The sequence below is a fragment of the Notechis scutatus genome, chromosome 1 (assembly GCF_049901735.1).
Source record: "Notechis scutatus isolate UNSWTSFEM ecotype Mainland chromosome 1, rNotScu1.2, whole genome shotgun sequence".
Classification (NCBI taxonomy): Eukaryota; Metazoa; Chordata; class Lepidosauria; order Squamata; family Elapidae; genus Notechis; species Notechis scutatus.
The window spans coordinates 308772625-308789221 of record NC_142009.1 but is presented as its reverse complement, the minus strand read 5'-3'; the positions used below and the strand labels follow the sequence as shown (position 1 = coordinate 308789221).

General features: G+C 40.6%; 1 protein-coding gene and 1 long non-coding RNA gene across 5 annotated transcripts in view; one reads left to right on the top strand and one right to left on the bottom strand.

The window, feature by feature from the left end:
* LOC113413660 (uncharacterized) overlaps positions 1–3134 on the top strand; it is a 301334-nt gene extending 298200 nt beyond the window's left edge. The window contains exon 7 of the long non-coding RNA XR_015746865.1: positions 3120–3134. This is a non-coding gene — a long non-coding RNA (uncharacterized LOC113413660). The remainder of the gene's footprint in view (positions 1–3119) is intronic.
* Positions 1–16597, bottom strand: part of TRMT61A (tRNA methyltransferase 61A) — a 59503-nt gene that overhangs the window by 17190 nt on the left and 25716 nt on the right. For all 4 annotated transcript variants that reach the window (XM_026670082.2, XM_087952236.1, XM_087952237.1 and 1 more), the window contains exon 3: positions 12543–12809. In XM_026670082.2, coding sequence (XP_026525867.1) covers positions 12543–12809 — 267 coding nt within the window. The remainder of the gene's footprint in view (positions 1–12542; positions 12810–16597) is intronic.

The following is a 16597-nucleotide window of genomic DNA, read 5'->3' as shown; positions in this document are numbered from 1 at the left end:
TTTGGTGGGGGGAACACCAGCTGCGCTTATCAGCGCGATCGAGAGAGCTGCTATGAGAGTGGCGCAAAACAGGCGGCAGGCAAGGAGCCGAATTGCAAGGGGGGAGGATTGGCGCCGGAGCGCGAAACCGCCGCTCTCTATCCCTGGGGGCGAAGAAACGCGCTCCCCTCACAGCCACCCCAATTGCGCAGAGGCTAAGGGAGAACCAGGAAATAAAGGGCAAACCTGAATAATAAGGAATCTGCTTGAATCGGCCAAAGAGTGGGAGATACACAGCCTAATCTGACGAAGGCTGAGCGTAAAACTGGGGATTGCAAGGCAGCCACGTGGTGAAGGGCGGAGCAATCCTCAGTAATTAAGCTCAGCCTACAACGACGCAGACTGAAGCACCTCCCACACACTGGATGATCCGAACGGCTTCCAGGAGAATATGCTTAAGGATTTGCGGTTTTAAATATTTATCATTGTGTATTATTAATAATGACAACTATTTGTTCTTTGATATTTCCCAATAATTCTCAACATTACATTACATATCTGTATCTTACAGGATGCTAATAGAAATATAACAGGTTCTAAAAGAATGAATAAAGAGAATGAAACATCTAGAACACCACTATTTCTTGTCAAAAAATTAAGAATTCAAATACCCCACAAATGACTAGCCAATCTTTTCTTTCAGTTTCCAAACAGGAGAAAACCAACCCACCTTCTAATTAATTAATTTAAATCCTGAACTGTTCTAAATCCTGAACAAGAAGTATCTGCTAAAGTTCTATTGACATTTACCTCCCTCTAAGTCTTAAAACGTGAGCTCTGGAACAGAAACAGAAACAAATGCTTGGTCTGTATTATGGGTAAGCCCTTAAGTTATTTGAATAGGAGGGCTACAAGCAAAACCAACAAGAAATAAGTCTACTTCTTGCTTAAAAGAAACATTCCACTAACATTTTCAGGACAGTCAAGGAAAATTTTTGTCCTTGAGAATGTTGGTGTACAGTTCCTGCAGGACTAATTTCCACAATAGAGATTCCCTAGGGAATCCTAACATGGGAACAAATGCCTAATGAGTGTGTGCTGTGTGCTATGTGTGCTGTGTGAATACCAACCACCTACCTTTTCCTCAAGTGGCTCCTTTGGGTGTTTTTTCCTCCCTTCCCTAAAAGCTACCAGCACACAATTTGTTTAATGAGATCTGTCAGCCCAAGTTGATATAGTAATTATCCCAGATTAGTCTTGCTCACAATGGAAGCTGCGTGAGCCTTTTGATCTGATGGAGCTGCCTTTAAGAATAAATGCTCTATCTAGAACTGTTGTGATGGAAAGACAGGAAAAACAACAAGACAGTCTGAAGAAATTCTTCTGTCCTACATCCATTCAACACAGGGGGCAAATTGTTTTGATGGAAATGACTAAACTGTCAAGCTTCCTATTCCTTAGGCTGGAGAAAAAGGTTAGGCAGGAGGCCAGCAGACATTTTGATTTTGAGTTTGTACAGATCAAAGTGGAGAACCAAGAAGGTAAAGAAAGAGGAAGCAGCACAAGAAAAACATTATCCATTTGGATAGCCTGCTTTATACAAAAACTGTATCAGAGACTCTTGGTAATTCAAGAATTCCCATACACTCATTGTTTCTTTCACAAAACACAGAGAATGCTGTTTTGGAGTTGCTATGTTGTGCTATTGTACTCTCAGAGTTTTGCTCCAACACTTCCACCACAAGAAAAACCTGGACTTCTAAACAGATTTATCATTTTATGTTTAATAAGTATGTATTGAATATAATTTTTAAAACCACTATTTTCCTCTTCATCTTTTATCACTTTTAAGTCTGGGGTTTGCTTTCCAGTTTTTCAAAAACTCACAACCTGGAATGAAACATGGCTAAATATTTACCTGGTGAGGTTGACATAAAGGAACCTATACAGGTAATCCTTGACTTATAACCACAATTGAGCCCAACATTTCTGTTGCTAAGCAAGACAGTTATTGAGCTTTTCCCTATTTATCACCTTTCTTGTCACGATTATTAAGTGAATCACTGAGTTGTTAAATTAATAACATAGTCGTTAAGTGAATCTGACTTCCCCATGGACTTTGCTTGTCAAAAGGTCACAGGTGATCACATGACCTCAGGAAACTGCAACCACCATAAATACATGCCAGTTGCCAAGTATCCAAATTTTGGTCACTTGATCGTGGGGATGCTACAACATAAGTGTGGAAAATAGTCATTAGTCCCTTTTTTTCAACGCCATTGGAATGTTGAATGGTCACTAAATGAATGGTGACTACCTGTACAACATATTTGACTTTTGGATGTGTTCAGACAGAAACACCACTTTTTCTTGAATTTGTATGAAGCATTTCAGGAGGAACAATAAACACATACCTAGGATCATCCCTATACCTTATACAAGGCCTAGGATCCTATTTCAAGAATATGAATCTCACAGGCAAAGCTCAGGAGATCTCACCCTATTTTCAAGAGTGGCCTTCAGCACCTCGCAGGTTTATTTTGGGTGGTTGTCATCCATTGTCTAGAGTCCAGGGGTGTCAAACTGGCAGCCTGTAGGCCGGATGCGTCATGTGCAGGCCACGCCCACCCCAGCTCTACAAAGGGGGAAAACGTCACAATAAGTCTGTGACAGCAACATGACGTGGCAAGTTTGACACTTGTGGTCTAGAGTCTAGACCTTTGCTACCAAGGAGGGCTTTTCTTCTAAGAGTTTTATAATTGGTACATGGAACTCACAGAAAACCATCAGATTCAAGAGTTTCAAAGCATGCAGTGTTTTCATTCCCAAAGAAAGGTAAGATCTTTTATTAGGGATTTCATGCATAAAAACAAGACTATCTCAACAGATACAACTGGTTATTGCCTTCAGTGGACAAAATTTCCTAGAAGAGCTACACGAGGTAACTTCTAAACTTTAATCCCTGTTATTTCTGAGTTGTGCTGGGAAATATCCACTCTGGAGAACCACCGTATATTGATATGGAGCACAGTGGTGAGATTCAAATATTTTTACCACCGTTTCGGTGGGTGTGGCTTGGTGGGAGCTCTTGTGTGCATGCACACACGCGCCAAATGCGCACTTTGTGCAAGCGCACAAAGCAGCTGCGCTTCAAATTCAGAGGATAAAGGTGAGTATGGGAGCCTGGGTGGGCGGGCGGCTCCAACAGCAGAGCAGTGGAGAGAACCGGTTCGGTCTCCACTGCTCATCGCTGCTACCGGCTCGGCAGAACCGGGCCAAACTGGTAGAATACCACCACTGATGGAGCAAGGATACAAGATTTGACATTTTTCAAATGGTATGAACTTCAGTTCCCATCAGGTTCAGGTAGCGAAGTAAGAAATTGTGGAAGGTGTGATGCAAAACACCTGGGAAGATGCCTGTCATTTGTGAGTAGGCAAAACTGAGTTACAGGTCAGCTAGAATGAATTATACATATGATGCAGCATATGGCAATTTCTTGTATTTTTTATATTTAACTTTCGTACTAATTTTCCCAACTATTAAGAGTGGCAACCCTCTGGATTTTTCTTCAGGGAATTCAGTATGCTTCAAAATGTCATTGCAACATCATAACCACAACAGTAAATTACTGGGATCTCAATGTGAGGTGAGGGTGGGAATCACTGATGGTTTGTGGGAGTGAGGCAGCAGTATCCGACAACATCCTATCCGCATTTATTCAGTGTTTAGAGCATACTAAAAATACTGCCTTGGCAAAGAGGGGACAGAATGTCCTTTAAGTGAGAAAGTATGTGGGCAAACTGACATTTTGCTGACAAGGAAAACTGCAGGATTTAGCTCCCAGAGGAAACTGTATGTTGCGCGTGTGTGCATTCACATGCAGGTGACTGTACTCCTACTCTAGATTCATTTCAATGTGCATTCATTATCAACAAGGTTATTATGATTAATACTTCCAATATTAAATTCAGCGAACAGGGTTAACTTTTCTGGGGGAAAACAAACAGTAGATCACCTTTCCTGTTGCACAAGGAATAGAATGCAAGATAGGACTTAGAGTCAAATGATGAATGGTATTGCATTGCTTTTATAATCATTTGTCCTTTAACAAAATAAAATGAACTTCTGGTATTCGCTGTTATACAAATATGGGCAGTGTTTCCATAGGTATACATCCATTACATTGAGAAGGTGCTAATAATTCTTATCTTAAAATTCCAGTTCTTTAAGAAGTAGTAGTGTTTACGCACTTTTTGGGGGAGAGAGAAAAGATTTATGAAGTTTTTCCACATATATCCATCTGATGGGAGCTGTACATTCTCACATTTGTATAATTCCCTTTCTAACGCTGTTCCTTCCTGGCTGTTTGCCTCGTCTTCTGCTTTGTCCTCTGCCTTCTTTCTCAGTGCAAAGCAATTGTTAATTATTCAAGACTTTTAATTCTGCAGTCAGAACATTGTGCAGATTAAAATGTGCATAGCTTATTCTAAGCACAACACCTAGATACTTTAGAAGAAACCTGACCTGGTATTTATTTATTTAAAAAAGAACACCTCCCACTTGCTTCCCATTTGTTAGAGAGACTTATCATGAGAGAGAGAAAGAGGGTACACTTGTCCTCAAATATAGAAACTACAGAAAGATCAAGCTACCAATTGTGAAAGACATATGTACGTGCATATGTATGTGTGTAAAATGCTACATGTGCAGATCTAACCTCTCTCCTCACTACATTTCTCATTACATTGTCCTATGAAAGCGATATCTGGCATGCTCTTTAGCAGTGTTTTCAAACCTGGCAATGTTAAGATGTGTAGACTTCAACTCCAGAATTCCTGAGCCAGCATCTTAAAGATGCCAAACTTGAAAAGCACTGCTATAGAGCAAGGCACCCCAGATCTTAGCTCAAAGCTCCCTCCAGGAACATGATGCATTGAGAGTAAAACTGAACCGTTTTAGGATTTTATTCCATGTTACAATGGAGCAAGTTACAATGCCCCAATTGTACTGATCTTTAAGACTTCAATTCCGTTAACCTATCCAACTGGACTTTGAACTCACTGGAAGGGGAAAGAGCATATGGAAATTGAAGTCCAACACTTTGGAGGGCACCAGGTATGGAAGGCCAGCATGCTGGATGTTCACCACAGAAAGCCAATTATCTTGAATGCTATAGAGAGAATCATGATAGGCAAAGATATTCACATTTTAATAAAAGTTCACTCTTGCTGTCAGTGATTTTTTTTGTTCAAGCTTGCGGAATTGTCTTGGTGTTTTACTGCTTTACTGAGAAACCAAGTGCAAGAGATAGCTAAGGAAGGCAACTACTGAAGCTGTCTCTGAGCTTCTCAGGAATTTGTTTTAGTTCTAAAAGACACAAATTCTTTCCGACACATATTTGCTCCTGTTCTCCCCCTAAACATCTACTAGTAATGACTGAGGGTGGATATATTCATTTAGAAAAACCATGTGCTATATAGTCCTCTTCTTCTTCTTCTTCAGACTGCAGCTGAGGGGATTGCCCTTTCAATCTTTTTGTGTTATTCTACAAAATCAAGTTAGAGCCTGGCTAATATAGAATTCTGACAGATGACAGCTATAGGATACTGTCATGGATCAAATAAAACCAGTGGTACAACCAGCTTATTATACAGATAGTCCTCAACTTACAACCATTCTTATAATAACCATTCAAAGTTATGACAGTGTTGAAAAAAAGTGACTTAGGGCTGGTCCTTGCACTTATGAATGTCACAGCACACCTGCAGTCACACAGTCACAACTCAGGAGCTTAGGAACCAGCATGTATTTATGAGAATTGCAGTGTTCCAGGGTCACATGATCACGATTTCCCAGGAGGCTTCTGACAATGAGAGAAGCCAAATTTGCTTAACAACAATGACATAAAACTGGGTGCAACTCCCTTAATGACCAAATCACTTAGCGATGGAACTTCCAGTTCCAATAAGTTCAGGACTACCTGTATCAGCTGACACTGAGTGAGTATCAAAATGAAATTTGATACTGATTTGAGTATCAAAATCTATCTCTGTATCTATCTCTGTTTGGAGTTATTTAATACATATGGAGTTACGCAAACACATATTATATCACCGAAGCACAATTTTTCCTCTATTAACTGTTACTAGCAGCATGTTTCTAAGATAGTAACAATATTGGTCTATTCTACAAAGTTCTGATAAATTCTCTTACTGTAAGTAGATAGTGTGAAAATCACTAAATATTATTATTAAAATGGTATAACCCCAGATGCATGCATCCCTCTCCCCAATTATTTAGGGTAATTCTGTATTTAATGCAAATTCAGAATCAGACTCTTAAGCTCCACCTGCTAGGTACAACAAAACTCACTATTGTTTTTCCTGAACAAAATGGCCCTTGATCTCGCCTGGGATAAGCAATGATCATGGACTTCAGTTCAACATCCCATTCATTTGTTGGAAACATGAATGAATCAGAAACTGAAATGGATCTAGGGTTGTCATTGATGAAACACATAGCAAGAAATCTCCATGACAATTCAATCAAACACTGTGTCTATATCTTCTACATATAGTTGAGCATCCTCTACTGTATATTGATAGCCTAAAGAAGTTTTTTGACATTGAATTGAAACCAAAATCAAGGTACTCTAATGAATGTAATGAAAAATATTTATCAGCAGATGCTAAAAAGGGGATGAAGGGAACAGAGAGATTATGCAAGTTCATCAAGGAAGCAAAATCTGCAGTGCAACCTCTTTGGGATCCTCCAGAATTCCAAAAATGAAGACCACCGTAGGCAGAAAATAAGGGCTTGCAAAAAAGCACGGCAAGCGTTATTTTTAATTCTTCCAGCTCTTTGCAATATAATAGGTTGGGAGGGAGGTCAAAGCATTCTAAGGACAGGAATAGAAGCAATAGATGTAAGCTTAACAGACCATTAACTCTCAGCCTATTAAAATAATGAGCAAAGCTTTTCAGAGATCAGGACTGAATCAAAGCAGTGGAGGAAAATGTATTCTTCCTCTTTACCTCCTTGTTAGGGACTTGTAGAATTTGTAAAATAAAAATTAACACCCTCTGCCAAAAAGAATGGTATATGCATAGATCACAGTTAACATTTAGCTGAGAGCAACATTCTCCAATTTGCTCCTCTCTAGGTTAGTGGTGGACGGATGAGAGCATGACCTGGTATTTACTTTCTAAAATCCATCCACACAATTGCTAATGACATGAAAGGCTCCTTCTCATACAGTTTGGTCCTAAGAATTCTGATGAATAAGTACAAAATACTCACTGGTATTTTTCCTGCTGAGAACTAACAAAAAGCATCTAATTTTGGAAATAGTTGGCAAGATTTGCTGAATTATTCAGCCTATAATACTTCAATACAATACAATTTGCTCATCTAAGAAAGCAGTTGCATCTTAAGGCCACTAGCATGAAACAGTAGGATATAGGGGTTTATTTTGATGATCTAGTCTGTATAAATTAATTATTTACCCAAGAGGCAATGGAAGTTAGGTTACATGTCCAGCTGCCAACATACTGTACTTAAGACAAACTCCCATCAATCTCAATGATGTGATCTCATGGACATTGACATGATCTGATCCCAAAAGATGAGAGCAGGGGTATCAAACTGGTGGCCTGCAAGCCGCATGCATTACACGCAGGCCAGACCCCCCCAGCTCCGTGAAGTGAAAAAAGTCACGATATGTCACAGAACGGCAACATGATGCGGCAAGTTTGACACCCATGGACTCGAGCCTCTCCCATATAAATGCCACTCTCCACTATAAGTTGAATTGAAAGGAAAAGAGCCTTCTTGTCTACAATACCACCATTAACAAAGGTCTCCTCTCATTACACAATCTGGCTGGATTTAAATCAACAGGAGCAATCAATCAATATTCTATCCAGATAATAGGACATGCAATGTTGTGGATGAGGAAACAACGTTATGTCCAAATCACAAATCCAGTATACAGTAAGTGGAAGCTCTCAAGTATCCTCATCATGCCCAAAGCAACGAAGTGATTCAATTCAGCTGGATCTGAGAAATTAATTACATTAACATGCTATGAACATTTTATTCAAGCTTAACTGATAACGTGGGCATTTTGCTTGAAATTAAAACATGGATGACCTTTAACAGATCCAATGTTCTAGCCTTCATGGGATGATGGGAGCATCCTTCTATAGTTCCAAAATCCTGTTACATTAGTCTCTGCTCAAATTATTCCGAATAAAAGATCAACACAATTTAAGCTAAGTCCAGGAAATCAGGTGGTTTCTAGAACAAAAAAAGAGCTAATGGAGGCATTCCAAGACATCTGCTGTGAAACAACACAGGATTTAAAATACATTAACAGCATTTATTCTGCATAGAGGGATTTATATCCAGGTATAAGATTATAGAATTCCCCAAAAGTCAGTTATCCCTGATTGGTTATATAAATATGTTTTGGATCAGGAGAACTGGATAGAAGAGAATAATAAATCTTTAGTCTCCATTTGGCATAAGCCATCAGTTCTCTTGTATTTAAGGTAGCTAAATGTGGGAACAATAATAGAAAGGAAATGTTCTACCATTTTTTATGTAAAGGATGACTTCCATTCCGCAAGATAGCTATTTGATAATTGTGCTAAACAAAATGACACTGCAAAATCTTTTGTATAATTTACTGTGCACTTTGTACAACTATTCAGAAAGCCAACACAAATTACTATTGAATTTATATTCTAAAGCAGCTATGCAATTGTTTTGCAGATTAGTGCAAGTGGCTCTATGTTTCCTTCCATTTACACTTCTTTGGCTCCAACTCATGATCATTTCGCTAGTGATCCATTCAAGCTTGTAGATCATGCATTGCTTAAGATTATTATCATGGAGAGATAACTATCCATGAGCAGATCACATAAAGTGCCTATAATAGCAGGCTAAGAGATGCCTAGAGTGTTGCCGGCAAAAGAAAAAGAACAAAGATGACTGGGAATGAGCTAGAGCCACTATTAAGGCCTATCTTGTGGTGATAAGTATGGTGCAACATAACTACTTCTCTGCCTCTATTGTGTCTGCTTATAATTGCCCAGTGGTCCTGTTTTGGGAAACAATGCCAAAGGCCAACTAAAGGGTCACCATATAGCAGAGTCAATGGAGATGGCGGTGGCTACATCTTGCAAGGTAGAGTGGGAAGAGTTTGAGGTCATGGAACCTGAGAAAGTGGACAGAGGTCTCTTGGATGCTAGTTTGGCCACTTGCGTCTTAGATCTGTGTTCCTCCTGGATAATTAAGACCTCACTGGAGGGGATGAATGAGTGGGTCTGGGCAACGGTTAACGCCTGCTTGAGAGGAGGAGTGATCTCTCCCCCCGGCTCTTAAAGAGGCAATGGTATGCCCCCTCCTCAAAGGACCATCACTCGACCCAGCTAATCCAGGCAAATTTTATTTGGTTTCCAATCTCCCCTTTCTAGGGAAGGTTGTAAAGAGAGTGGTCACAAGGCAGCTTCAGAGAATCCTGGATGAGACAGATTATCCAGATTACTTTCAGTGGGGATTCAAACCAAACCAGGATTTGGGACTGAGTCGGCATAGATCGCTCTCATCCTAGCAAGAGAGGGATACAGGTAGTGCATACACCCTGGCTCTTCTTGACTTTTCAGTGATGTTTGATATCATCGATCACGGTATCCTTTTGGGCAGCTCTGATCACTAGGGGTAGGCAGCAGTGTACTGTGGTACTTCCTCTTTCTCTGGGGCCAGTTCCAGTCAGTGCTGATAGAGGGAGAGATATCCAGCCCATGGATCCTATTTTGAGAGATGCCTCATAGTTCTGTTCTTTCTCCTAATTTAACATTTATATGACACCGCTGGGTGAGGTGATCCATCAGTTTGGGGTGAGATATCATCAATATACTGACAACATCCAGCTTTTATATCTAGTTTAGGGCCCTTAAGTCCTGTGTCTGGAGACGATTGGGGACGGGATGAGGTAAAATGGGCTCTGACTCAACTTTAGCACGACAGAGTGGATGTGGGTATTTGGATGCCTCTGAGACAATGTTCTTTCAGCTTTGGTTCTGGATTGGTTGCACTGCCCCAGACAGACCTGAGGATCCTCCTGGATTCACAGCCCCTGCTTGAAGAGCAGGTGACAGCCAAGGCTAGGAGGGCCCTTGCAGACTTTCAAGTGGTGCCCCAATTGTGCCCATACTGTGATCAGGAGGCCCTGCTCATGCCCTTGTAACCTCTAGGTTAGACTACATATAGTCTATACATGGGACTGCCATTCAGGAACTTCAATTGATGCAGAATGCAGTGCAGAGTGCAGCTGTGCAGGTAGTAAACAATGGCAGATAAACAGCACAGGTAACACCACTTTTGCATGAATTGCACTGGTTACCAGTGTGTTAAAGCCCTACATCACTTGGGACTGGGGTAGCTGAGGTAGCCTTTTTCCAACCATCTCTACCTGTCCTACCAGATCGAGCAGAATGGACACATTGCAGATCCCATCCGTCAAAGAATGTCAGCTGGCAGTAGCCAGAAGACAAGCTTTTTCCTCAGAACATTCTCCCTTTGGAAGTTAGAATGGCCCCAACCCTGTTAGCCTTTCATAAACCCTGTAAAAATCTGGCTATGTTCCTGTGCCTATGGGCTGAATGTTTTTCCTGATTGTATTGCTAACTGGCAAAGAATCTTGCTCCCATGTATATTTGATCCGGTCATTTTTAGTAATTTACTCATTTTATTGTTTTAAAATATTTTTAGTATTTTTAATTGTAATGAATTTTCTGAACTGTAGGCTGCTCAGAGCCACTGACAGAGATGGGCGGTTACAGAAATTGATTGAATAAATATATAAACAAATAAACAAACAAACAAAGTATGCTGATCTGGACTGAAGCTAAAGGTTCATAAGAAATAGAAACAAAAGTGCCATTGAATCTCAGAATTATTAGGAGAAAGGAATTGTCTGTGTGTGTGTGTGTGTGTGTGTGTGTCACACATATGAATGCTATTAACAAATTGTCAGAGAACATTTACATTCAGCAACTTATGCTACTATGTCTTCCCACACACTTGTAGTTCAGCTAGAATACGCTTGACAGAAGTTCAAGAGCGTTTTCTATTATGCATAAGCCAGCTACAATTGGTAATCAAAGACAAACCAGTGGGAGAAAGTTGTTTTCTTCCTCTTGCTGCTTGTTGAAAAGCCCCTAGCATTTTTATTATGGTTATTTAAATTAATTAACAGTCTCTGAAGTAAGGCATTCAATTTGTGAAATTAGATGATCTCTCACAGACAGGTACCAATCATTCTAATACATCAAGCTGATGATTTTCTGGTTTCACTGTATCCTGTGGCATAATCCTATGAATTAGGAAGTTAGGAGTTAGGAAGAATGACTGAAGGTAAGACAAGTTTGGGAAATTCTGAAATCACCTAGACTCCAAATCTTGCAAAACATGTATCAAATCATAGTAATAACCCTTCCTAGACTATCTTTTCCCAACCTATTATCCTCCAAATGTATTGGAATACAATTCCCATCACAGCTATCCAGCAAGATATCTATGTTCAGTTGCATGACAGAAGTTTTTACTCAACACATCTAGAAGGTAAGAGGTTGGAATAAATTATGCAGCAAGTACCGTGTTTCTCACAAAATAAGGCCGGGCCTTTTTTTTTTTTTTGGACCCCCGAAAAAATGGCTAGGCCGTCTTTTCGGGGGTGACTTAATTTCCCCCCTTGCATCCTCGGGCGGGCGGTGATGGCTTGGATGTTGACCTTGGCATTGGTGGGGCACTTCGTATCAGGAGACCTTCTGCCACCGTTGCTTTCCCTTCTCCCCGTGCTGCCGCGGCGTTTAGAGCAACGCCACGGCGTTTGGCGCAGCCACGCGGCATTTGGTACAGCCATGCAGGGCTGGCCATGCCTCCTCCCTGCAACCGGAGCCTGGCGGAGACACTTGGCTTCAGGCGCTCCTGTTGCCACCTTCCCAGGCATCATTTGCCTCCCCATGTGGGGTTGGGCTGCCCTCTTGGGCAGGGAAGGCTTTGTCGTACCGGTAGTAGGGCGTCATTTTTAAAAGAATGGGCTTTGCCTTCAAACGATGCCCGGGAAGGCGGCAACAGGAGCGCCTGAAGCTGAGTGTCTCCGCCAGGCTCTGGTTGCAGGGAGGAGCCCTGGCTGGCCCCGCGTGGCTGCACCAAACACAGCGTGGCTGCGCCAAATGCCACGGCGTTGCTCTAAACACCGCGGCAGCACAGGGAGAAGGGAAAGCAATGGTGGCAGAAGGTCTCCTGATACGAAGTGCCCCACCAATGCCGAGGTCAACGCAGGCAGCACCATATCTGGGTATGCAACAAAAGTACTTCCTAACTGCAAGCCCCCCCCCCCACCATTCCCCCCCATTTCGCATGTTTAATATAGGCCTTAATTTGGTGGGAGGGGCTTAATTTCATTTTATGCCTTTAAAACATGCTGGGACTTCCTATTGGGGGAGGCTGTATTGTTGGAGAAACACGGTAGTTTTGAAAAAGACACATACCTTCATGTTTTAATGCTAGTTTGGCATGGCCTACAGCTTCCCATGGGGATGGAATGTCCAGAAACACTGCATCTGCAATGTTGGTGACACCAAAGCCATTTTTGCAAACATCCTGGGTCTTGACTGTCACCAAATGCCCCACTTTGTGCTCTTCAAACTCCTCTACTGCTTTTTCAGCTCTCTGTTGATGGAACTCCACTGTATACAGATGCCCAGTTGGAGCAATTGTCCTGATGATGGCATGAGAGAGAGAAGCACTTCCAGTTCCTGGGAAGACAAAAAACAAACAAATAAATAAATTAAAACAAAAGCAAAATCAGGCAACTATTGAGAGAGTCAAAAGCAGAGCTGCATAGATGCAATTTGGAGAAATTTGCTTAATTTCCTTAATTTGCTAAGATGGAAATTTCCTTAATTTGCTAAGATGGAAAGAGAAGTCACTCTAGAAGTTGTTTGTCTCATATGATTAGTGAGAGGCCACATTTTGCTAAAGAATAAGGTAACCAAGCTTTCAGTTGCAACAACTACTTCTCACACATGAATCAGGTATAAAAGGAAAGTCTGCAGCCAGATCTGAATTAGGCAGGCAACCACATAATCACAAAAATTAAGTCCCACAACGTATGGAAAGTGTTCACTTGGGAATTCATAGTTATGGCCAAACTAAAAATAATTGGCAAATAATTAACCTCTATTTGCATTCTGACAAGGAATAATGTGATGATTATCCAATAACAGAATAGTCAGATATGGAATTGGTTGTTTGGTTAAAAAAATCCTCAAGGCATTCTCTCTCTTTTTCTCTCCAAGGTTCAAGTTGTTACGTGGAAAATAAAATTCTCTCAGTAAGTGAACAAAGACTACGTCCAAAATTAGGATAGCCTTCCAATTGTTAAAAGATCTCATTTTTTCTCCAAATAATGCCTTTCCCGTGTTCTGAACTGCCTTCATCCTGAATTACTAGCCATGTTGGCTGTAGCTCAGGGGTGTCAAACTCACCCTGACCCCGCTCAGTTTAGCAAAGGGGGAAAAAAGTCCTGATGCATCACGCGACACTGCCGTGATGATGCAAGTTTGACACCCATGCTGTAGCTGATGCAAGTTGCCATCAGAAGAACTGAGAAAAATTGGCAAAAGGCAAAAGGCTAGGTCACCACCACCTTCTAAACTTCTTATCCACAATCAGATGCTCATAAAATCTTACTAATCTTTCTATTAAACTTTTCTCTATTTTCTTCTTTCATACTTTTTATACACAAAAGAGTGGCCCAACTCTTGATCTTCGAGATGGCCAATACACAATCGAGTTTCTAAGTTTATTTTACTGAAATAAAAATATGCTTGATCGTCCATATTGGCAGTGCCCACAAATTTCTAAAAAGGGATAAAAATCCTACAAAAACAATCAAAGATTTGAAACAAAAGCTTCAGTGGTCTGGCTTATACATGTTATTTTCCCTAGCAAAGAAAACAAGACGTGCAGCATTGTAAGAATGCATCTCATCTCTGATATATTTTAGAATAGCATATTGTCTATTCTAGTGTTTTCAAACTTGGCAACGTTAAGATCACACACGTAAAGTAATACTGGCTGAGAAATTCTAGGAGTTGAAGTCCACACATCTTAAACTGGCCAAGTTTGAAACATACCGGCCTATCCACTCTGTCAAAGACCTTGCCCAAATCTTCTTATCAAGTAACTTTTTGCAACATCTCACCTTGTCATACCTAGCATCTTGTCATACCTAAAGCACCTCCAGCACTTTTGCTGTAGCAGTGTGTCCACAGGTTCTTTGTCATTTTACCATAGAACCTACTCTTACTTTTGCACATAAAGACTCTGCAACAAGAGCTCATGAGGCCAACACGCTTTGTTGAATCTCTTGCCAGAGGGCACAACTGTACTGGGAGGGAGCTGTGCATCCCACTGATGTAATGATTCCCCCTCCTCCACCTCAAGTTACCTTTGCCCTTGCTTTGGATCTCTTTGCATTCATCCCCAGAAGTAGCAGCAGGGATAGAAAGCTGAGAGGGCAGCTGCTTGGTTTAGTTTTCCACACTGCAGTCTTTTACATTTTTAATCAACTGCTTTTTACGATCAGCTGTTGAGCCATAGAAGATACTGTCCTCATTTCCTTTCTAGAACCCACAGTAAAACTGGCTGGTGGCCTGGCTCTTGAGATTAATCAAACCTCCGGTTTATGCCAAATCCGGAATCTGATGGTACTTTCTGGTTGATTTTATTTTTTTGCCAAGCACTTGTGGTTCTTGCCAACAGAACAATCTCCTATGGTAGCAGGAAACAATCTGCTAAATTATCATTAAAAATCTGTTTTGGAAATATATAATGGGGAAGGGGGGGGACAGAAGAAGTTACTGTAGCTTAGGCCCTAAGAGAGAACCAGCTCTTTTTTCTTCAAAAATAAAATTATAGAAAGTCCAAAGTGATTCACGATTGCCATAGAGAGCCCTTTTATTTGTCCCGTGCATCAGGTTTCCACATACATGTTTAACTCTACAAGTAGTTCTCAACTTACAACAGTTCATTTCGTGACCATTCAACGTAAAACGGCACTGAAAAAAAATGACATGATCATTTTTCACACTAATGACAGTTGCAGCGTCCCCGTGGTCACACGATCAAATTTCAGGCGCTTGGCAACTAATTCGTATTTATGATGGGTTCAGTGTCCTGGAGTCATATGTTGTGGTCATAAATTGAGGACTACCTGTACTTAAATATCTACAGCAAAACAGGAATTTGGTTTCTTATTATCATCTTTTAGAGATTATGATCAACGGGGCTGTATAGTTCTCTCATGTTTGAGACGGAGAAAGGTACAACCAACAATGTGAGCATTTATTTATTTAATTTATATGCCACCTATCTCACTGCTGAGCAATTCTTCAACCAGCATATTGCGGCTCTATCCCTCAACCTGTGCGACTGGGAGGGACGAAGGATTCACTTCAACAATCCTCCTTTCTGAGGGCAGGTGGTTCAGGCAAGTCTGGCAGATCTTGCCAAATCAAATTCCATTTTTGTTAAGAGAGGCAAAAGCGACAACTAATCCAGCGTTTCTCAACGTTGGCAATGTTAAAACGTGTGGACTTCAACTCCCAGAATTCTCCATCCTGTTTAATGTTGCCACGGTTGAGAAACTCTGATCAAATGAATGCCAATTAATGAACACATTTGCTGAAAGGTAATGGTCCTGCTAGTTTTTAAACCTTTTCAGAAATCTCACCCAAGCAAAACAAAAAAACCCACAAAACCATCCTGAGGTAAATCCAAGCAACCATGCTGGAGATCTCTCTTGAGACAGATGCTATAAATTTTCTAGCTCCATTTGCTGAAATGGCCTCTTTGCCTTAATTGCTGCCTATCCTGCCACATTATAGATACAATCACCACATTTTCTTGGAAAAATAAAGCAGAAGCCTGAAAAGAGGGCAACTCTGAAACAGGTTCATAAGGATGAAAAAAAAGTACGTTTGTAACTTTGCTTCACAAAGGAAAATTCAAGAGCAAAATCAAGGAAATCATTAAACTGAATAAATCTAAAGGGCAGATTACTGAAATAAAGGTCTGACCCTTATAATAAAGGACATATGGCTACTGTATTTATAGAATACGAATAAGCATTCCAGTTTATCAAAGCACTATTAAAACCTCTTTTGGCATACTAAATGTAGAGATTAATAGGATAAATAGAAGCGAAGCAAAACATCATACTGAATGTTAGAGAATATAGCGCAATGTTTCTGGGAATCGTTTTTTTGATTATAGTAGTAGATAATATGGCCAACAGACAGATAGCTAATAAGAGAGCATATCATTGTGCACACGAGTTTGACAGTAGCATCAAACAGGATGCAAAAGAACAGACAATGAATTTCAAAGGAAAAAAAAAGACTCAAGCATACTCAATCTTGCTTTCCCAAGGCTTGGAGCAGTAACAACCAGAGTTATCTACAGAGTATAGTCAAAAGTAAGGTTTTACACTTAGGCAAGAAAAACTGTGTAGGTACAGACTAGGTGAAACTTGGCTTAA